The following is a 22852-nucleotide window of genomic DNA, read 5'->3' as shown; positions in this document are numbered from 1 at the left end:
ACATAATGTAGGGGTCATGGATATATAACTGTAACACACAGGCAAACCCCCCCCCCCCAAAAAAGAAATCACTGTAGCTCCCCCCTCCCCCCCTCTTCCCCACCAAGCACAAATCTTTCCTTACCCAAACATCACCACACCCTCGGTACTCCACAACCAATAGAGATCTCTAAAATGCAACATCTAATGGCTGGTGAGCTGCAATATATTAAATTCTGTTTTTTGGATTTATTTATGCCTTAGGAGGCACCTTCCCCTGACCAGAGCACCAGCAATGACCGGATAGAAATGCAAAGAAACACTTTCAATTACATTACTTTGCAGTTTATTATATGTAAAAGAACAATAAAAAGTACAGGGTGAGCTCTCCAAGGATACAAAATATTTATATATTGTCTACTCCATCAACAATTCTTACTGTACAATAAATACAACACAATAAATAATTCAGGTATAAAGCAGGCAGAGCAGAGAATCAGCACTGTACAAAATGAGAGATAATCAGGAGGCATAGCGGCAAGGTTATCTTTGGTAGCGTTATATATGATGCAGCCAACACCATCCACAGAAAAAAGAACTGGATACAAGATTCCTTCATAACTTCTCTCTGCTGAGAGCATTGGGGGGTGACGATGTGACAAAGTCTCATGGTGCCGGGATGGTCGGTTCTCGGAGGGTTTACATCAGTTTCACCAAGATCCAAGAGAAGATCAAAGCAGACAAAGTCCAAGGCATGGAGAAACCTGGAACAACACACAGGAGATATTAGAAATGGATCGATAAGGGCTTCATCTGTCAATGCAAGTTCTTCTGTTCAATGCTATGTTTTCATTGTAGCTGCAATCTGGTGAAAGACAACTTTTTTTACCAGATTGTGAGAATTTAAGGTGTACGACCAACCAGAATGTTTGTTTTTTAACTTTTGCATAGCGTGGCGGCATTAGAGAGATTTACCCTCATTCACTGTCAAGGTGATAATGGTTTTACCGGATAGAAATTGAGGGAAAATCTGCTACAAGGACACAGAGCAAAAAAAAAAAAAAAAAAAAAAAAACCAAAGCTGATAGGTACTTTGACCTTTCCGTACTGTACCCTGTTTGGTGAAACCATTGTCATTGGGACAGTAAGCAAAGGGAAATTTCTCTAACATATCCCAAGTTAGCCCAAAGGGGGGTTCTTATGTTTCCTGATTATTTCCAAAGATAAAAAAAATTTGGATGGATATACACTTTTATAGAGAGATCCACTCCACTTCAGTTGTGTTGACCACACTGGAAGAGGTGGGAAATCAGTCCCGTTTGGGGGGGGGGGGGGCAACATTAAATACCACCAAAAAACATTTAATACAAGATATACATCTATGATGCTGGTGCAACGGAACATTATGTGCTTACTAAAGGCAGCACAACAGTCAAGAGCAGCAAGTGTAGCACGGATAACTTGCCACAAATTTGTGGCAGTGTTGAATTGTGAGTCTGTTAACTTGCTGCACATTGTCACTGGCAAGTTGCACACTTGCAGAGCACTTGAAGCACAAGTTCTAGTTGAAAATTCAGCCACAGTGCCCCCCTGTGGTGGAATGACTATCGCACAACATGACTGAAGCAGAACTTGCAGCAGACTTGCAGAATGTTTGCAAAGAAAGTTGATCTGAAATCATGCAATGCGGACTTGCTGCAATTGTACAACAAACTTGTGAAGCCCGGCAAGTCTAGCAATAGCTTAGCAAATCATTTTCAAACTTGCAGCTCAATTGCTTGCTTTGTAGAAGAAGCTGTTTGCCTTCAGACTGTCTCTCTCTGATTGAAATTCTCAGTCAGGGCTGATAACTCTTCAACTTAATACTTTTATAGTAAAACTAATTTTGATAAATATTTAGATAGGTACTAAATGTATGCATTGAAATACCATATATGGATAAATAAAACCTTTAGTGATTGTCATTGTTACAATTCGACAGATGAAATGGGGCAAAATGGGAAATGTTACATATCTCTTTGGGGGAGTTTACTATTTTTGTGGCCAGTAATAGGAATCTGCAAAGGCTCAAAAGGAAACAATATTTTTGCTAAGCATTTTTTAATGCGAGCAGTGTAGCCATCTGAATGTGACCTGGTATCAGCCTCTTGCAGTCCTTGTACAGCAGGGCCAGAGTGTGAGAACAAGAAACAGCACAAAGACAGGGCACCATTGATGTGCCGCATGCAAATGTGTTAGAAATAGATACATGCTGACAGGAGGAGTGAGCAAAGTGAACAGGGAGATGACCTAATCAGTGTGCTACTGCCCCTTCACTGCCCAATCAGCAGACTGGGGGTGGGGAGAGGACACTGCTGTATTCCAAGATGTACCAGAGAAAATGGTGTCATCCTCCTGGTTGTGCTGTGTGGCAATGCTGTGCAAACCTCAGGACTGGGTGGACAGAAATACAAATCCTTTCTCAGGTAATATGGCTCCCCTAAATGTTTTTTACTATCTGGAAATTTAGAATATTTCCTGGAATTCAGCTTTAACTCATGTATACTGGTGGGAGCTGCTGCTTTAAATGGGCCCTGATGTCCAAAGACCAGTAGAAAGGACTCTTGATCATGCTGCACTGTAATTGGCTGCACAGCCCTGACATAATCCGTAGCCAATCCTACCAACTGCTGATTGTCAGCAGATGACTGTGAGCTTTTGGTGACAGCTCAGTCACAGTTCTGGGGGTGCCGATGGAGAGCTCCCCAAACAATACAGCAATGCATATATACAGGGACTGGATGTTGAAGTCAACCTGCCCTGCCCCCACATATAAGGGTATTGTTGCTGTAAAGGGGTTGAACATGTTTTGCTACATCACTTTAAACCAACAAAATTCTCAATGTAAGAGATTACTTACCTCTAGCAGAACTGTTATCTAAATAGTAATAGGTATCAGCTGGAAATAAAGAGAAACATATCTGTTAACTGGAGATCTCAACCGGACTGATACTCATTCTTCTGTATATATCGTTTGATATTCACATTCACTGTAGGCTGAAATAATTGTGTTGTGATCACTGTAGAAGTCAAAGCTTTTGTAATCCCTGACTATAATCCCTAACAATGGCCGATTTGCTCCCTTATTGGACTGGTAAATATACGGGTCACATAGAGCCATAAATATATATATAAATTTCTTAGAACAGTGAAGGGTTAGAACTTCTGCATGTTTTTATTGCTTTGTCCCCTCTGGGACATTTTTCCTTACTTCCTGGTCAGGTGACAGGTATCAGACAGAACAGGAAATGAGGGAAAAATCCCCCCCCCACAGGGAACGAAGACAGCATTTAAAAATTGACAGACGCTTTAACCCTTTTCCCACATTATCCAAAATAAAAAAAAGAAAATAAATATTTTGTCTGGAGTCGGGATTTAATAAATGTGACTGCAGGAAAACAGAAAATTACTGTAACAAAACTGTGAACCTGAGATGACTTACATGCATCCAAAAAGATACTGACTCTTCCTGCAATGTTCGGGGAACCATCTGACTTGGATTGAGAGCTGCAGGTCTGTAAGGAAATAAAAGTAATTCAACAGAAATTCCAGACAAGTGAAATCGATGAAAAAACTGCAAATTGTATCCAAGAAATACTCCAGCTATTCTAAAGTCACAACATCCCTTTATCTGTGTAATCCCCACAATGGAAACAGTGGAGAATGCGGGCACACCAGGTTCTTCAATCACTCCAATGGTGGGACTTCCCTAGAATAGTTTGCATTTCCCCTTCACATTGGTTTCAGTCTCTCTAAGTCGTATTCCCCAATCATCTATTTATTCTACATTGTATCGGGGCAGCATGACACCATTAATTGTCAAATGTTACGGATACATGTGAAACCACCAATTGTCTTTATCAGGGATGGGCATGAAACCACTATTTTGTCTTTGTTATGGATGGATATGCAGCCATCAATTGTCTTTTTTAGGGATGCACTTGGGTTTGGGCCAAACCCTAGCTCATCCCATCTTATGGCAGCAGGAGGTGGGCAGAACTGTGAATTCTGGTGGTGGTATCTCAATATCAGAAGCCGGCATATGATTTTAGTCACCATTTTTGTGTGGAGTTGGCCAATAATTCAGCAACTGTGCTCATTACACACAGCAATGTTCTACCTTCTTGGTTAGCAGCAGTAGATAAGGTAAAGAAGAGGGAAGCTGGTATCTTTAATATTTAATTTTCAGTCCATAAACACCACCAAGCATCTTAAAAAGGCCGTGCAATGATTAGAAAGCCAACTGTGGACTTTGAGGCAGCTCAGTAGATTGAAAGTTAGCACTCTTGCCATGTAGCACTGGGGACCTCAATTTGAATGCCAGCCAAGGCATTATCTGCATGGAGTTTGAATGTCCTGCTTGTGTTGGTTTCCTCCAAGAACATGCAGGTAGGATATTTGGCTCCTGTCTAAAGTGGTACTAGTATGTGTGTGTATGGCTAAAAAACCCTGCCCCCTCCTTCAGGCACAGAAATCATAGAACACCCTCTATGTGTATGTTGAGTCTTACCGAATTACAATCAGTAGTGCAGAGTGCAAGATCGGCATAGAGATAGACGGTGTTAGAACTGGTAATCTGGAAGACTTTCATAGGAAACCGAGATTCAATGCCGACTCCATTGCTGTCCACTGTTAGCTGGTCAGAAGAAATTTGGCTAGATGGGCACCTGGATACAGAAAACCTTTCATTAGTTTTCAGTTACCGTAATCTAAAGATTAGAACACAATACTGGTACATACTATTAGAGCTGAACAATATATGAGGTGTGTTCATTTTATATATATATATATATATATATATATATATATATATATATATATATATATATACTGTATATTATAAATGGACAATATATGGCATATGTTCATTATTAATATGTATATAATAGCTGAACAATTTACATTGTAATTGGTGGAATCCTTGTGCCATACACAAGAAATGAATACATGTGCTGTGACCCATAATTCTTCACACCTACATGATTTTCTCCTTAAAGTGGTTGTAAACCCTTGTGTTTTTTCACCTTAATACATCCTATGCATTAAGGTGAAAAAACTTCTGTCACTGAGCAGAAAACCCCCCCCCCCCTGTTTTATTCACCTGAGCCGTACGTTTTCTCGCCGGAGACACGGTCTACATCTCTGGCCGGGGTTCTCAGCTCTTGATTAAATAGATTGATAGCAGCACAGCCATTGGCTCCCTCTGCTGTCAATCAAAACCAATGACGCGGGCGCTGGGGGGCGGGGCCAAGTCCGGCATTCTTTGTCTATGGATGCAAATGCTGGACTCAGGAGGGGGCCTGCATGGTAAACCCCCGGGATAGCGCTTCTCCTAGGGAGTTTACCGATGCAGGGAGGAGCCGCGAGCGCCGTTGGGGGACCCCAGAGGATGATGATCAGGGCCACTCTATGCAAAACGAACTGCACAGTGAAGGTAAGTATGATATGTTTGTTATTTTTTTTTTAAATTAGGGTTTACAACCCTTTTAATGCATTAAGACTAATGAAATACATCAATCTGCATGTTATTAAAGGTATTTCATCCAATGCTGACCAACACATTGCTGTGTACTGGGCCTATTGGAAAAAATGGATTGCCAATGTGTTGGTCCTGCCTTGAGCAATGCAGCCCACCAACAGGTGGTGTGAATGGGCCCTTCAATGGAAAACACATCAAGCAAAAATGCAAGTGTTAATTCAAACCTGCATTGAAATTTTGTATCATTTCAAAAGCGCTCTGTAGTTTAAACATTTATAATATAATTAACGTAAAGTGTGGGAAAGGGTTGGAGCCCCTGCAGGGCTGCCTTAATAGCATCATGGACCCCTGGGCAAAGTAACACTCTGGGGCCCTTACCAGCCTGTCCCAAATCATTGATAGAAGTAAAACATTGTACTTTTAATAAAATTGATTTTAATCAATAAGCAAACGTGCCATGAATCAAAGGCTAATCTACACAAAAGGCACAGTACCAGGAGGGAAGCAGAAGGGCAAAATACTAGGATCAGGAGGGCGCATTACAGGCTCTTAGGCGCTGCCCTGGACATAGCCATCCTGGGAAAACTTAGTAAAAAGCGTGACTGTCCCAGCAAATCCAGGACAGTTAGCAAATATGATGTTATGCAAGATTATCATGGGGCCCCCATGCACCTGGTGGCCCCTGGACAGTACCCAGGAGTGCCCATACATTAAGATGGTCCTGATTCCCTGTTAGGTATGTTTTTCTTGCTGTCTAAAGAAGCTGAGAAAGCCATAAATAAAGATTGCTGGATTGTTCACCATCATCACCCTATGGAGTCCAGCACCTCTACATAGAACCAAGTTCCTGAAGCCCTGATAAAGGTGGACTCCTTAACATCCCTCAATTATGTTGCTACTTTCCTATTTCCATACCTGGTCCCTTCTCAAGGTTTGTATTGCTGTTCTCGGGGCACACTTTCCCTTCACATCCTGTCCTGGTGACACCAAAAATCCAGGGACATGAAATGGTTGAAGTTCTCTGCAGGGAGGACATAGACAGCAACCAGTGTGGTGAAGAAGAAGAAGAACCTCTTCACTGGTTTTTTTTGCTGTCTGTGTCATACTGTCTTGATGACCCCATCTCCTCATTTCTAGTCCTGTTTTCACAAGGATCATTCACAAGAAAGTGCCTCAAAGTAGCTCCAGACACCTCACAAGGGTTCCAACCCTTCCCCCATTCTATCTAGAACTGTAAAAGTTGACTAAAGTTGGGCTGTGAAGATCAACTCCGGGATTTATATCACTTAAGAAAGTTGGCTTGTCCAGATTAGTTCAAAACGTCATGCCAACACTTCAGCAACATACTCCATAGACATTTCGCGTCTAAAACCATGTATGGTCAGGCTGAATGTATCGAAGTTGATCGATCAACTTGAGTACAACCAACCTGTCGGATTTGACATGCGATTATTGTTAGCAGCTGTTATAGCCACAAATGGCTTCGCGGGAGGGATTCCCCTGTCAACATTGTCTGTGTCTGCAGGAAAGACGCCTTAAGGTGATACTGAGTATTGTTCTGTGTATTTAATGAATTATTTCTGTAGTCAAAGTGTACAAATAACACACAGAACTCCTAACCCAGTGCACTGTGTACTTACCCGTTCTGAAGAAGATAGTACTTTTGGTCACTTGAATCGGTAGGAGAGGCATAAATATTCACCACTTTGAGTTTAAAGGTGTTCGCATCCAGATCTGGTACTCTCACTGAAAGGTAAATAGTATCTTCCACAATCAGGGTATCGGAGTCTGAGAGAGGGATAGTATATGTGTTATCTTTAAAGGCCATCATTACGGCGGCATAACTTGCATTTCCTGTAGGGCCGTTTATTACTGTGGTCCTGGAAAATAAACACACAACAGAAGGTTACCTACCTAGAAACCCTTGCAGGTATGTGGTCATGCATCAATAATGTTATACAGAGAACTGACATTTTTTACACTGTGGATAAAGAGCAAACATATTAGATATCTTCATCGGCTCTGTGTATGCGAATGGAAGCAATGAAGCTGATATACGATTTCAAATGCACCACAATGGCTTAAAATGAACGTTTATAAAAAAATAAATAAGAGTTAAAATATTTTAAGAGAAGTACACCAAAAACATTTTTTTGTCCATACTTCTCTTGTGGGTCTCAGGAGCGCATTTACTTACTCTCCTGTGATCCAGATTACCTGCTATAAGCTGGCGTGGCACAGCCTCTCTAGGCTCTGGAAAGTTTCTGACATTATTGTCAGGATCCAATCAACTGCCTGATTGACAGCTGGATCCACCTCTCAACATTTAGCTGAGAGCTGGAGCCAGCTGCACACTCCTCCTCCTCTGCCCGATGCTCCTGTGAGTGCTGGAGGAGCAGAGCAGAGAGCGATGACTGACAGACAGTCACCGCTCTCCACTCAGACCAGACCAAAAATCTGAGCAATAAGTAGCCATGTGATTGCTTAGTTCACGGTCCAAGTTGGTACAAAATCAAAGAAGAAACATTCCTGAAATAGAAGAGCTTTCATACTCATCTGACTGGCAGCCCATGTCTCCTACCTGTCCATTGGTCCAGTGCTGCAGCTTCCACCAGACTCTTCAGTATTCAACATTTCTGGACTGTCTCCCAGCGCATGCCATGGTTTATTCCTCTGACTCCAAAGTCACTACAGGACTCAGCAGAGTCTTAAGGAGAGGAGGAAGAAACCATGCAGCATGGCAAAGGGAATGCACATGCATTGAATGCCAAAGAGCCTCAAGGAGGCTGCAGCAATGAAGCACAGGGAAGGTAGGAGACAAAGGTCTTAAAAACTCTTCTATTGTGGGAACATTAACTCTCAGTTTGAAATGATTACTTGAAAACACTTGGCCCACTTTGATTACACCCACGTATCCTCAGAGAGCTGAGCTCAGTTATATCTAAGCGTTTGTTTCTATTTTACTGAGGTTTGGCACAAGGGGTTTAACCCAACTTTTAACCTATTGTTATATGTTATATCTAATAAAGAGTGAATTGATCATATTTTATATGTCTCAATAAACAGTGGTTTTACTTAATTTTTGGTAGCGTTGTTGCTGTTTTAAATCCCTAGGGGGGAATCTTCATTTTTCTCTCTAATAAAGAGTGGATTCTTTAAGATTTTGCAATGCTGACATGTTATACAACCTTATGAGATTTGCTTAGATCTATATATATATATATATATATATATATATATATATATATATATATATATATATATATTTTTTTTTTTTTTTTTTGCAGTGGGGCAAAAAAGTATTTAGTCAGCCACCAATTGTGCAAGTTCTCCCACTTAAAAAGATGAGAGAGGCCTGTAATTGTCATCATCGGTATACCTCAAATATGAGAGACAAAATGTGGAAACAGATCTAGACAATCACATTGTCTGATTTTTGAAAGAATTTATTTGCAAATTATGGTGGAAAATAAGTATTTGGTTTGCTACAAACAAGCAAGATTTCTGGCTCTCACAGACCTGTATCTTCTTCTTTAAGAGGCTCCTCTGTCCTCCACTCATTACCTGTATTAATGGCACCTGTTTGAACTTGTTATCAGTATAAAAGACACCTGTCCACAACCTCAAACAGTCACACTCCAAACTCCACTATGGTGAAGACCAAAGAGCTGTCGAACGACATAAGAAACAAAATTGTAGACCTGCACCAGGCTGGGAAGACTGAATCTGCAATAGGCAAGCAGCTTTGGGTGAAGAAATAAACTGTGGGAGCAATAATTAGAAAATGGAAGACATACAAGACCACTGATAATCTCCCTCGATCTGGGGCTCCACTAAAGATCTCACCCCGTGGGGTCAAAATGATCACAAGAACGGTAAGCAAAAATCCCAGAACCACACGGGGGGAGCTAGTGAATGACTTGCAGAGAGCTGGGACCAACGTAACAAAGACTACCATCAGTAACACACTACGCCGCCAGGGACTCAGATCCTGCAGTGCCAGACGTGTCCCCCTGCTTAAGCCAGTACATGTCCGGGCCTGTCTGAGGTTTGCTAGAGAGCATTTGGATAATCCACAAGAGGATTGGGAGAATGTCAATTGGTCGGATGAAACCAAAGTAGAACTGTTTGGTAGAAACACAACTCGTCGTGTTTGGAGGAGAGAGAATGCTGAGTTGCAACCAAAGAACACCATACCTACTGTGAAGCATAGGGGTGGCAACATCATGTTTTGGGGCTGTTTCTCTGCAAAGGGAACAGGACGACTGATCCGTGTACATGAAAGAATGAATGGGGCCATGTATCGTGAGATTTTGAGTACAAACCTCCTCCCATCAGCAAGGGCATTGAAGATGAAACATGGCTGGGTCTTTCAGCATGACAATGATCCCAAACACACCGCCCGGGCAACGAAGGAGTGGCTTCGTACAAACCATTTCAAGGTCCTGGAGTGGCCTAGCCAGTCTCCAGATCTCAACCCCATAGAAAACCTTTGGAGGGAGTTGAAAGTCCGTGTTGCCCGGCGACAGCCCCAAAACATCACTGCTCTAGAGGAGATCTCCATGGAGGAATAGGCCAACATACCAGCAACATTGTATGACAACCTTGTGAAGACTTACAGAAAACCTTTGACCTCTGTCATTGCCAACAAAGGATATATAACAAATTATTGAGATGAACTTTTGATATTGACCAAATACTTATTTTCCACCATAATTTGCAAATAAATTCTTTCAAAAATCAGACAATGTGATTGTCTGAATTTGTTTCCACATTTTGTCTCTCATAGTTGAGGTATACCTATGATGACAATTACAGGCCTCTCTCATATTTTTAAGTGGGAGAACTTGCACAATTGGTGGCTGACTAAATACTTTTTTGCCCCACTATATATATATATATATATATATATATATATATATATATATATATATATATATATATATATATACACCCATGTGTCCTCAGAGAGTTGAGCTCAGTTATATTTAAGCTTTTGTTTCTATTAAAGCTTGGCACAAGCCTAGTTTAGTGTCTTTGTTTAAAAAGGGATTGAGGTCTTCAATCAGTAACTACAGACCTGTAAGTCTAACATCTACTGTAGGGAAGATACAAGAATAGATGCTAGAATGCAATATCATAAGAGATCGCCAGCATGGATTCCTGAAAGTACATAATCATAATTACCCAATTATTGGGTGCAGTGTCACATTAAGAGTGACATTTATATTCAGTGGGTAAGAGCAGGAAATATTCATGACAACGTCATTTGTTATTCGGATTGGATCCGTCTTGCCAAAAATATACAGCTGGTTTGTGTACATAACATGGGTTGCATTCATCTGTAGAGAGAGGAAGCAAATAAGTCATTAAACAAGGTCAGAAAACTTACCGCCATACAGTAAACTGCACATTAGCAAATAGTTACTATTAATGTCAGTGTATTCTCTGAGAAGTCAAAAAGGAAGTCTCCGGTTTTGTTAAGGCAGAACTCCAGCTCAAAATAAATAGCCCACCAAAAGATAAATTAACAAAACTAGCTTTTACTACAATATTTAACTTCAATGCAGAGATTTCCCCCAGTGGTACTTTTGCCAATTGATGTCCTCAGTCTGATGGTCAGCATTATTCAACACACTTTATCTAAGTCAAGGTCATCTTGGACCCCCCACCCCCAGCCTGGGAATAGACAGTGAAAGGAGAAGCAGAGGACTCATCACTCTGTTATCTCCTCCTATCTAAATAATGGGGGGAGTTATAAATATACCAGGGCATGTTTTTCATTAATGCTATGGAGGCATTAGGCTAAAACAAACACTTAGGCTTTATTACTATTTAATGTGTTCTTCTGAGCCTGAGGTATGCAACAAAAGTTTCTGGTTCTGGTTGGAAATGTCTTTCTGTACAAAATGTATTTAAAAAAATACATAGAGGGTAAAACAATCTTCTGGGGCAAAGACAACAATAAAGACATGACAAGGGTTCTACACCTTCTCTATTCCATTCAAACCCTAAATGATCACATTTTTGTCTATACAGACTTTAATGTATCTGTTTTTACTTCTCTTGTATAACAAACAGTCAGACCGTGTCAGGAGAACTTACCACAGGAACTGTGTTACAGTCAGAGGTTATCAATGGACGCTGAAGGGTCATCTCCCATATTCCATTCACATTCTGATTTTCTGCGAAACACTCAGAGTTGGTGCTGTTCAGCCTTATATCGGACGTATTATAACCTTGTGCTTCCAACCAACATTTTGACACTTGTATATTGAACTTTGCTCCAGTACAAGTAAGATTTGGAGATGGAAGGCTTCCTGAAAAAAGAGTAAAATCCTTCAGCATTTCTGGGATGAGAAGGTGACAGTGACATGCTTGATGTACATTATACACTATAGAGGTTTTCTATATATACCCACCTTAGGGTGGCAAGAGTGACCAGGGACTGGGGAGTAAGCTGGCATAGAGTCAAAGATTTAAATCCCAATATAATTTCCAGTTTACATACAGAACATTGATTGTTGATGGTCAGTGTAGCGCCCCCTTTCATTGGTGATCAGTGTAGTGCCCCCTTACATTGATGGTCAGTGTAATGCCCTCTTACACTGGTGATCAGTGTAGTGCCCCTTACATTTATGGTCAGTGTAGTGCCCTCTTACATTGGTGGTCAGTGTAGTGCCCCCTTTACATTGGTGGTCAGTGTAGTGCCCCCTTACATTGGTGGTCAGTGTAGTGCCCTCTTACATTGGTGATCAGTGTAGTGCCCCCTTACATTGATGGTCAGTGTAGTGCCCCCTTACATTGGTGGTCAGTGTAGTGCCCTCTTACATTGGTGATCAGTGTAGTGCCCCCTTACATTGATGGTCAGTGTAGTGCCCTCTTACATTGGTGATCAGTGTAGTGCCCCTTACATTTATGGTCAGTGTAGTGCCCCTTACATTGATGATCAGTGTAGTGCTCTCTTACATTGGTGATCAGTGTAGTGCCCCCTTACATTGATGGTCAGTGTAGTGCCCTCTTACATTGGTGATCAATGTAGTGCTCTTTTACATTGATGGTCAGTGTAGTGCCCCTTACATTGATGGTCAGTGTAGTGCCCTCTTACATTGGTGGTCAGTGTAGTGCCCCCTTACATTGATGGTCAGTGTAGTGCCCCCTTACATTGATGGTCAGTGTAGTGCCCCCTTACATTGATGATCAGTGTAGTGCCCCCTTACATTGATGATCAGTGTAGTGCCCCTTACATTGATGGTCAGTGTAGTGCCCTCTTACATTGGTGGTCAGTGTAGTGCCCCCTTACATTGATGGTCAGTGTAGTGCCCCCTTACATTGATGATCAGTGTAGTGCCCCCTTACATTAATGATCAGTGTAGTGCCCCCTTACATTGATGATCAGTGTAGTGCCCCCTTACATTGATGGTCAGTGTAGTGCCCCCTTACATTGATGATCAGTGTAGTGCCCCCTTACATTGATGATCAGTGTAGTGCCCCCTTACATTGATGATCAGTGTAGTGCCCCCCTTACATTGATGATCAGTGTAGTGCCCCCTTACATTGATGGTCAGTGTAGTGCCCCCTTACATTGATGATCACTGTAGTGCCCCCTTACATTGGTGATCAGTGTAGTGCCCCCTTACATTGATGATCAGTGTAGTGCCCCCTTACATTGATGGTCTTTGTAGTGCCCCCTTACATTGATGATCAGTGTAGTGCCCCCTTACATTGATGATCAGTGTAGTGCCCCCTTACATTGATGGTCATTGTAGTGCCCCCTTACATTGATGATCAGTGTAGTACCCCCTTACATTGATGGTCAGTGTAGTGCCCCCTTACATTGGTAAACAGTGTAGCGCCCCCTTACATTGATGATCAGTGTAGTGTCCATCACATTGATGGTCAGTGTAATGCTCTCTTACATTGATGGTCAGTGTACTGGTCTCTTACATTAATTGACATTGTAACGTTCCCTTACATTGGCTTTTCAGGCATTTTGATCCCAACATTGACTATATTTGGTCATGTCCATAGATGGTCATTGTTGTCTCCTGAAAGATCCCACCCCTTTGTATATATCAGTTGTCCTCCACCAGACTTCTCTTTCAGCAGGAGTGAAGCAATGACTTATCTGAGAGGCAGAGTTTGCTCAAGGAACCTCATGCAACCTCCATGGAACCTCTGGTTCAGAAAGTCTGGTATGGGGAGCACACAGGAGTCCTTTAGAAGCTGATGACTCTTTCTCAAGATTTCTCCTATACAGACCTCCCTAAGCCACAAATCTCGGTGCAAACAGTGATTGTTCCATTGGGAAAAGATAAGTTGCCTTCTGTAGGGTCTTGCCATGGTTTCTACTCCAATCTCCTTATTACTCACAGCAATCCAAGTGTACATGTTTATGTGACAGTCAGCCTGCAGACAGTCAGATTATACCTCTGCTATCCACCAATCAAATGTGGGACAAGCCTGGGGGGCTCATTCACACTGGGGTGCTCCATTGCTGGTTAATTTAACAGCCAGGTGGAAACGGGCCATTACACTTTCCCACTATGTACTCTGTATGTTACATGGACCTCATATGGTTTATGGGAAAATGCAATATTTGGTTTTAAAAGGCAAAAGATCCATTGTAAATATTTTATTATAGCATACCATACCTGGTGTAAATGTGTAGAAAGTTGAATTGCACTGGCAGGTATTAGTAATATTGTTACAACTCTCATCAGTAGCACAGGTGACACTTCCACAGGTCTGAGACGCAGCCACTGGAGAGACAGAAAAAAACATGAAAGTACATCCTGTGTTCCTGTGTGGAAGTCTAAACAGATTTCAAATCCATCTACTATGTAATACAAGAATCAAAATAAATAAATCAGAGATAATTTCATGGTTTCTTTCAAAGTGCTCCAAACAATCCAATTTGTGTCAAACTGCTGCAACTTGTATCCAAATGTTCCAATATACAAACTTGTTTCAAAAGTGTTACAATTCATAAACAAAGTGCTCCTCAACACTCTTCCCCTGTGTTAAATTTACACGTGTTCATTCGACATGTGCACTGTTCGTTTTCATTTTCGTTTCATTCGTTTTGTTTTTTTTTTTGTTTTTTCATTTTCGGGTCATTCGTTATGATCACAATTCGTAAATTCAAAAATTTGTATATTCGTAAGTGCAAAAATTCGTAAATGCGAAAATTCGTAATTTCGGAAATTCAAAAACCCAAAAAATCCGAAAATAAGAAAGAGAATCCGAAAATTCGAAAGAATAGCTAACTAACTAATAATAACTATTAAATTATAGGTATTGGAATTTCCTTTCAAATTTGTCTGTTAGTGAACGTAACGAATACAAATTTATCCAAAGTTACGAATTATCCAAAATAACGAATGCCGCATCTAAACAAATGGAATGGAACAAATTAATAACAAATAATAATAATAAAACGTTTTTTATTATTATTATTATTATTATTGTTATCTATTATTATTAATTCATTACGTTCCATTAGTTTAGATACGGCATTTGTCCGTAAAATCCGTAAATGTGAAAATTCATACATCTGAAAATTCATAAATTAAAAAATTTGTAAATTCGTAAATTCGAAATTCGAAAATCACCAAACCCTGAAAATTCAAAAATCTGAAATAATGACTAACTTTTAAATTATAGGTATTGGAATTTCCTTTCAATTTTGGCTGTTAGTGAACGTAACGAATATGAATTTATCCAAAGTTACGTTCACTAACAGCCAAATTTGAAAGGAAATTCCAATACCTGTAATTTAAAAGTTAGTCATTTTTCAGATTTTCAAATTTTCAGGGTTTGGGGATTTTTGAATTTAGAATTTACGAATGTACAAATTTTTTAATTTATGAATGTTGAAAGGGACAAATTTTCACATTTACGGATTTACAAATTTTCTAATCTGCAAATTTACGAATATTCAGAAAAAAATAGTTACTCGGGTTTCCATTAATTCAGATGTTTCCGAATTAACGAATTTGTCGAAATTCATTAAAAAACGAATTCGGAACAAAACGAATTGCACATGTCTAGTGTTCATGAATAAGACGAGGTTCACATATATGCTGGTGTGGGAACGTGTGTAAATCACAGGCATTCCGGCACCAGCAGGCAAACCACACTGCTATTTAGCAGACGCACGGGGTTGCCCTTACTTCTTTAATTAATTTTGTTATACCTGTTGATCCTGACAGAAATTTAGCACATTCTTGTGTATGCTGTAGTCTTATCTCAAACAGTGTTATCAGTCCTGCCCAGTTTTCATGTGTGAGACCCCCTACAGCTACGGAGACCCCTTCCTCCTATGTTATGTGGATGATGAAAGGTGGAGGTGTTTTGTGGTCCTAAGGCAATAACACTGCTTGTTCATAGACACAATATGGTGAGAGCGGGCGATGTAACAGGAAGGCTGGCAGGATCACTGGGTGAAAATATGTGAACAAAGGCTGAAAAAAGAAAACTAAAGCAGCTGCCACCAGCACGCTGCAATATATTATATTTTAATTAATTATATTATAAATTAATTAATCTTTTTTTTTTTGTTCATTTGCCCTTTCCCGATCGTACCCTCCAATTTCTGGGCAACGATCGTTGTCTCTGTATTCCAGATGTGTTAATAAAGGATAAAAGGAGACAAACTTCACTCACCCGCCATGACAGCGCACAGTACAGATAGCAGTAGTGTTGTCTTCATGGTGATCAGGAACCCTAGAAAATACATCCTATATGAGTAACCAATTTCTGTTTGCAATTTAGCAAGTAATAATAATAATAATAAAAAAGTCCTACAGAGTTTCGCATTATTTTTTTATATAGTTTTATACAGTCAAAATAAGACAAAACAAATACAAATAAAAAAAAAACACCAAACATCTATATGTTACAATATTTATATATGTAACATACTAGACTTATCAATATTTGATCAGGATTTTTTTTCATACTGTATATATAAATATATATATATATTTATATAGATACATGTATATATATTTATATAGATACATATATAGATATATCTACACATTTATAACTACAAACAAATGATAAGATTCAAACCTGTAATAAACAAAACTACTGAGTTGACCATACACAGTAGAAGCTGATTGTACATTCTCCTATAGATCTTATTGAGTACAAGGTTCTGCCTGACTGATTACAAATCACATCCCTAGTAGTCTTTACATTACATGGATTTGGTAAATCTAAAGCTCACCACACACACAAGTTTACTGTTCAATTTCCATTAGAACTTCCAAGAATTGATTGGATAGTTCAATAAGTCCTTATATTGTAATTAAACCCAGAGAGCAATGAAGCCAAAGAATAATCTTGATAACCAGCCAACCAGCAATCACAAAATGAAGAGCCACCAATGGCAGCCTCCATCATTCTCTCATGATATTCACCCCCTAAAGGAGACAATGAGAATGTAAGGTGTATGGGCGGGCAGCTTTAGAAAATGATAATTTCGTCCTGATTGTTTGCCATGAGCTATAAATGACTAAGAAATCAAAGTTTTATACTCACCGACAAATGTTGTGTGGAAATGTTCTGGGTCTCCAAGAGGCTTCCAACAACTTAATGTTCTTCCAACAAGTGCGCAAAGTCAGTTGTCAGTTGAGTTTTGCCACCTTTAGGAAAGACAGTTGGAGTGAGGTGGTGGAGGGTCTGTGTACAATTACAGATCACTCAGCTACTTATATACTCATCTGTCCAGATGGAATACCATGCGTCTATCTTACGAAGAAACTAGAAGGTGGAGATGGGGTGACGTAGAGTAAATGGGCCTCACCCAGGCAGGACTTAGCCCCGAGCTCTCACGGTTTAACTTTAAAGCCATCGTCACAGACTGAAGTATTTTTCTGGAGGCATTTCATATTTATAGCTGATGAAAATGTCACCTTGTTCTATTACGAATTTGATCTTTCAACTATTTTACAAACGTATTTAAAACCCAATTATAGACATTTTTTTTTCCATTTTGGAGATCTTTTTACAGTGCCCAAAATATATTAACAAGAACAAAATGCACAAAAAAAACAAGTTTTATTGTATCACAAATAGATTTCAAATTGTAATGGTGATGGTGCCAAATACCACTGACCAGCTACATCTATGTAGGGTGATTAGGTTCACTATGATACACAAATGTGTTACAATGTAGTTGTTTTCCCGTCATTGTCATTCGATTCCTGACTAATTATGTGTGGCTTCACCCAGGAGAAATGCATTGCATGCCCATTGAAGTATGGCCAGCAGGGTTAGAATTTCTAAGACCTGGGCTGTTGGCAGTGGCGGCTGGTGCTCAAAATTTTTGTGGGGGCGCAAACTTTTTTTTGAAAAAACTGTGCCCTCAAATGCTGCCACTGTGCCAAACGCTGCCACTGTGCCATCAAACGCTGCCAGTGTGCCCATCAAATGCTGCCAGTGTGCCCATTAAATGCTGCCAGTGTGCCCCTGAATGCCCCCAGTATGACCCCCACCCACTCGCCTTCTGCCCAGCACTTACCCTGTCTTGGTGGGGCAGCGGGTGATGGTGACGAGCAGGGTCCTTCATGGGGGTCCTTCGTGTGTCTCCTGCTGTCCTCATCTCCCGTCCTCTCCTCCTGATAGGCGTCCAATAGCGGTGCCTGTCGTTTCAGCCAATCAGGTGGCAGGTAACAGACCCGAGCACCTGATTGGCGGAGAGGCAGTTTAGTGTTGGGAAAGTGAATATTCATTCACTTTTCTAACACAGCTGAGTGACCTGCAAGCACCCAGCAGGTCACATTTTTTGAGCCTATAGCTCTAATCAGATCTAATCTAATAGCTTTAACACCCGTTGACTCATTCAACTGTAGGTAGGGTTCCCCTGTTGACAACTGAAGTGTTAAGTCTGGCATTTATTAACAACATTGCTCAGCCACCGAAACAAAAAGATAAAAAGAAACATTGTTTCTTTTTGTATCTTTCTGTTTTTTTCATCTACATGCCTGAAAGTCCGTTGTAACTCCGTTGAAAGTCCATAGGAAAGACTGTCGGATGTTTGATGCTGAAAAGTCCGCCCGTGTGTACACAGGTTAAGGGATTAACTTATATCTGCAGATGAAGTCAGTTTAAAGCAACCAGTCAAGTAAAAAAAAAAAAAAAAATGTTCCTCTGTTTATTAACCCTTAATTTACTAATCTAATCAGCCTCAATTAACTCCCTATTCTCGTCCATTGAATTAATATTTTCCTCATGATTTTTTTTGTTCACTTCTATTTTATAAACATTTTAATAATTAAAACTTTTTGTTTGCTTTGTTCGTTGATATTTTCACACCTTTCACACGATAAGCCCACTCAGATCTGCCTGTCCGTTTTTCAGGCGAATCCGAGCGGGCCACCCATTGACTCCTATGGGCAGGGGGATTTCAATGGAGATGTGGCCGCTGACACACAAAAAACAGACATTTTTTCGTTCGGCCATCCATCTGGCGGATCGGATGAGATCTGTTTTCGTCTGATCTCCCATAGAAATCAGCGGGGCTCTGACAGGTTCCTCCCTGCTCAGTGAGTAGAGACGGACCGGTCATCCGCCGGCTCAGCGGAGATCAACGGAGCGGTCTCCCGCTGAGATGGCGGACTCCTCTGAGCGGATCCGCCTGATGCCTAACATATATTTACACGTTTCACATTGAAAAAAAGCGCAAAATGTAAAAAGGTGGTAAATAACTTTTCAATGCTTTGTACCATTGCTGACAGCTGAAGTGTAAACAAAACAGTTGCAGTAGGTGTCGGTAATTGGTATCGGTGAGTACCAGTGGCGGCTGGTGCTCCATCAGTTGGGGGGGGAGAGGCAAACAAACCTGAGACATCTACCCCCCCCATTGCTCCAGCCCACCATGGCACCCCTTCGGTCCTTGGCTTGCTCACCGATCGATCGACCCTTATCCCATCCAGCAGTGGCAGCTGCGGCTTCTCCCCCCCCCTGTCTCCTACATCCAGGTCACAGATGTGACTTCCCCCCTCCGTCTCCTACATCCAGTACAAAACAGATTACAGTGCACACATACAAAAATGACATTTATCTTGCAAGGCTATTTAAAAACACCTGAACATATTAAAAAATATGGGGGTTTGGTCACACTATATGGTCACATAGTGCTAAGCCCACTTACTGCGACAAAGTACCCCAAATTAGTGGGTCCTACCCTAGTAAAAGAATGAAAGATCCTGCATCTCAATCATGGGAGACAAACTCCATGTGGGAGAACTGAAGGGATTCCTCCTATACACTGGTGGCCACTAATAAGAGGTAATGGGGGGGGGGGGGGTGTTCCATGCAGATCGCGGGCTCCCTCCTTCATCTCCCTCCTCCATCCAGGTCGTGGCTGCGGCTTCCCCCCCCTCTCTGTCTTCCATCCAGTTCGTGGCTATGGCTTCCCTCTCTTTTGTGTCCCAGCGGTTGCTGCTTCTCCACCAATCGGGTCTGCAGACTCCCGGCCAATGGGGTATTAGGACCTGATTGGACATGAAGACATTAGCAAATAATAATCTGCTAATGTCACACAAGTGGGTGGGCTCGGGGAGCAGTGCTCTGCACCCTGAGCCCGCCCTTTTTTTGAAGCCAATTAGAGCATCAGGCTCTAATCACGTGCTTAAAAAAAAAAACCTGATTGAAATCCATGCGTCCGATGCCCTGCATGTAGATTAGGGGCAGGGCGCATGGATTAGGGGGGCATTACAGGCTATCACTGGTGAATTCTAAAAAAAAAAGTTTCAGTACTCGTACTCATTGTAGAAAAATGGTATCGGTGCATCCTTGGTTTTAATAAATCTCCCCCATAGTGTCTGTGAATTGGGAGCTGTTTGTATGGAAAGCATAGGGAAAGCACAGTGAAAGGTTAGAGCCAGGAAACTATTTTAATTCTGATTGATAGCCCCCTGAAAAAAAAACCACTTCATTGTCATTAATTTCTTATTATTGTGGTCTTTTTTTGTATTTCATTTCATTTTGGGTGGGGGTGGTGGTTAAGGTTTCATTTATTTTGAGGGTATTTTTTTTTTAGTTTATGTCGATAGAACCTTTTTTAAGTTTGGTGCGCTCAAAACCAAGAATTATTGACTATCTGCTCCGCAGTGTGCCATTAAGAACCTAAACCACCTCAAGTTATACCACTTACATTCCCCCCCATCCCCACATATGAAATAAAAGTTAGGCATACCAGTTAGGCCTATTATCCTTGATGAAAATTCTCCTGCTGCTGGCCAATTTTGCTGTATCCTCGGCAGCATTTACTTTTCTTGTAGTAAAACCAATGCCAGTGCTCTTACATAGTTACATAGTTAGTCAGGTTGACAAAAGACACAAGTCCATCTAGTTCAACCATAAAAATAAATAAATAAAAAATAATATCAAACAATCCCATATACCCAATCCTATACCCACAGTTGATCCAGAGGAAGGTGAAAAACCCCAGCAAAGCAGGATTCAATTTGCTACAGCAGGGGAAAAAAGGTCCTTCCTGACCCCCAAGAGGCAATTAGATTTTCCCTGGATCAACTTTACCTATAAATGTCAGTACCCAGTTATATTATGTACATTTAGGAAAGAATCCATGCCTTTTTTAAAGCAATCTACTGAGCTGGCCAGAACCACCTCTGGAGGGAGTCTATTCCACATTTTCACAGCTCTCACTGTGAAGAAACCTTTCCATATTTGGAGATGAAATCTCTTTTCCTCTAGGCGTAAAGAGTGCCCCATTGTCCTCTGTGAGGACCGTAAAGTAAATAACTCAACACCAAGTTCACTATATGGACCCCTTATATATTTGTACATGTTGATCATATCCCCCCTTAATCTCCTCTTCTCAAGAGGGAATGGAATCAGTTCCTCTAATCTTTCCTCATAGCTGAGCTCCTCCATGCCTCTTATCGGTTTGGTTGCCCTTCTCTGCACTTTCTCCAGTTCCCCGATATCATTTTTGAGAACTGGAGCCCAAAACTGAACTGCATATTCCAGATGAGGTCTTACTAATGATTTGTACAGGGGGGCAAAATTATATCTCTCTCTCTGGAGTCCATACCTCTCTTAATACAAGAAAGGACTTTGCTCACTTTGGAAACCGCAGCTTGGCATTGCATGTTATTATTGAGCTTATAATCTACCAAAACCCCCAGATCCTTCTCCACTACGGATCTCCCCAGTTGTACTCCCCCTAGCATATATGATGCATGTATATTCTTAGCCCCCAAGTGCAGAACTTTACATTTGTCATCATTAAATCTCATCTGCCACATAGTCACCCAATTAGACAGTGCATTGAGGTCAGCTTGTAAATTGGAGACATCCTGTAAGGACATTATTCCACTGCACAGTTTGGTGTCATCTCCAAAGACTGCAATGGTGCTTTTAATCCCAAACCCTATATCATTTATAAAGATATTAAAAAGTAAGGGTCCCAACACTGAACCTTGGGGTACACCACTGATAACCTTAGACCATTCAGAGTAAGAATCATTAACCACTATTCTCTGAATTCTGTCTTTTAGCCAGTTTTCTATCCATTTACAAACTGATATTTCCAGGCCTGTAGACTTTACCTTACACATGAGCCGTGTGTGGGGAACTGTGTCAAATGCTTTTGCAAAATCCTGATATACCATGTCCACAGCCACCCATCTGTCCAAGTATACCACGTCCACAGCCACCCCTCTTTCCAAGTATACCACGTCCACAGCCACCCCTCTGTCCAAGTATACCACGTCCACAGCCACCCCTCTGTCCAAGGTTTTACTTACCTCTTCATAAAAAGAAATCAGGTTTGTTTGGCAACTTCTGTCTTTCATGAACCCATCCTGTCTTTTGCTTAAAATATTTTTTTCCAGCAAGAACTTATCTATGTGGTCTTTTATTAAACTCTCCAGTATCTTCCAAATATAGAAGTTAAACTAACAGGTCTATAGTTACTTAGTAAAGACTTTGTTCCCTTTTTAAATATAGGCACCATATTGGCCCTACGCCAATCCAGTCATACTATTCCCGTCATTAATGAGTCCCTAAAAATTTGAAACAATGGCTTTGAAATTACAGAGCTCAATTCTTTTAGGATCCGTGGGTGGATGCCATCTAGTCCAGGTGCTTTATGGACCTTTGTTCTGTCTAAATATTTCTGGACCATCACTTTTGAGCTATTGTGGATCATTTGGGGTTGTGTCAATACATCCCCATTATGGACTTGCGCTCCCCCATGCTCCTTTGTATACACAGAGCTGAAGAAAGTATTTAATATATTTGTCTTTTCTTTGTCCCCAGTCACCCACTCTAGATTATTTTATAAAGGGCCTACATGCTCAGACCTGACCTTTT

The 22852-nt window shown here is 40.9% G+C and overlaps 1 protein-coding gene across 1 annotated transcript; it reads right to left on the bottom strand.

Annotated features, from left to right (window-relative positions):
• Nucleotides 1-678: 678 nt before the first annotated feature.
• LOC141111395 (pancreatic secretory granule membrane major glycoprotein GP2-like) lies at nucleotides 679-16211 on the bottom strand. The gene is made up of 9 exons (XM_073603654.1): nucleotides 16166-16211; nucleotides 14152-14259; nucleotides 11603-11817; nucleotides 10685-10839; nucleotides 7138-7377; nucleotides 4529-4685; nucleotides 3461-3533; nucleotides 2879-2917; nucleotides 679-743 (listed from the first exon to the last, which is right to left on the bottom strand). The coding sequence occupies exons 1-9, from the start codon at nucleotides 16209-16211 to the stop codon at nucleotides 679-681; spliced, it is 1098 nt and encodes a 365-aa protein (XP_073459755.1).
• Nucleotides 16212-22852: the final 6641 nt, after the last annotated feature.

This window comes from Aquarana catesbeiana, linkage group LG10, assembly GCF_042186555.1.
Source record: "Aquarana catesbeiana isolate 2022-GZ linkage group LG10, ASM4218655v1, whole genome shotgun sequence".
In the NCBI taxonomy this organism is placed as follows: Eukaryota; Metazoa; Chordata; class Amphibia; order Anura; family Ranidae; genus Aquarana; species Aquarana catesbeiana.
Note: the sequence above shows the minus strand (reverse complement) of the source record. Positions and strands in the feature narration are given on the sequence as shown.

Coding starts and splice junctions, on each gene's coding strand:
- LOC141111395 (XM_073603654.1), bottom strand. CDS start 16,211: ATGAAGACAACACTACTGCTATCTGTACTGTGCGCTGTCATGGCGG. Junction 14,260..16,165: donor ACTGTGCGCTGTCATGGCGG/GTGAGTGAAGTT, acceptor CTGTCTCTCCAG/TGGCTGCGTCTCAGACCTGT. Junction 744..2,878: donor AGATAACAGTTCTGCTAGAG/GTAAGTAATCTC, acceptor GTGTTGTTCCAG/GTTTCTCCATGCCTTGGACT.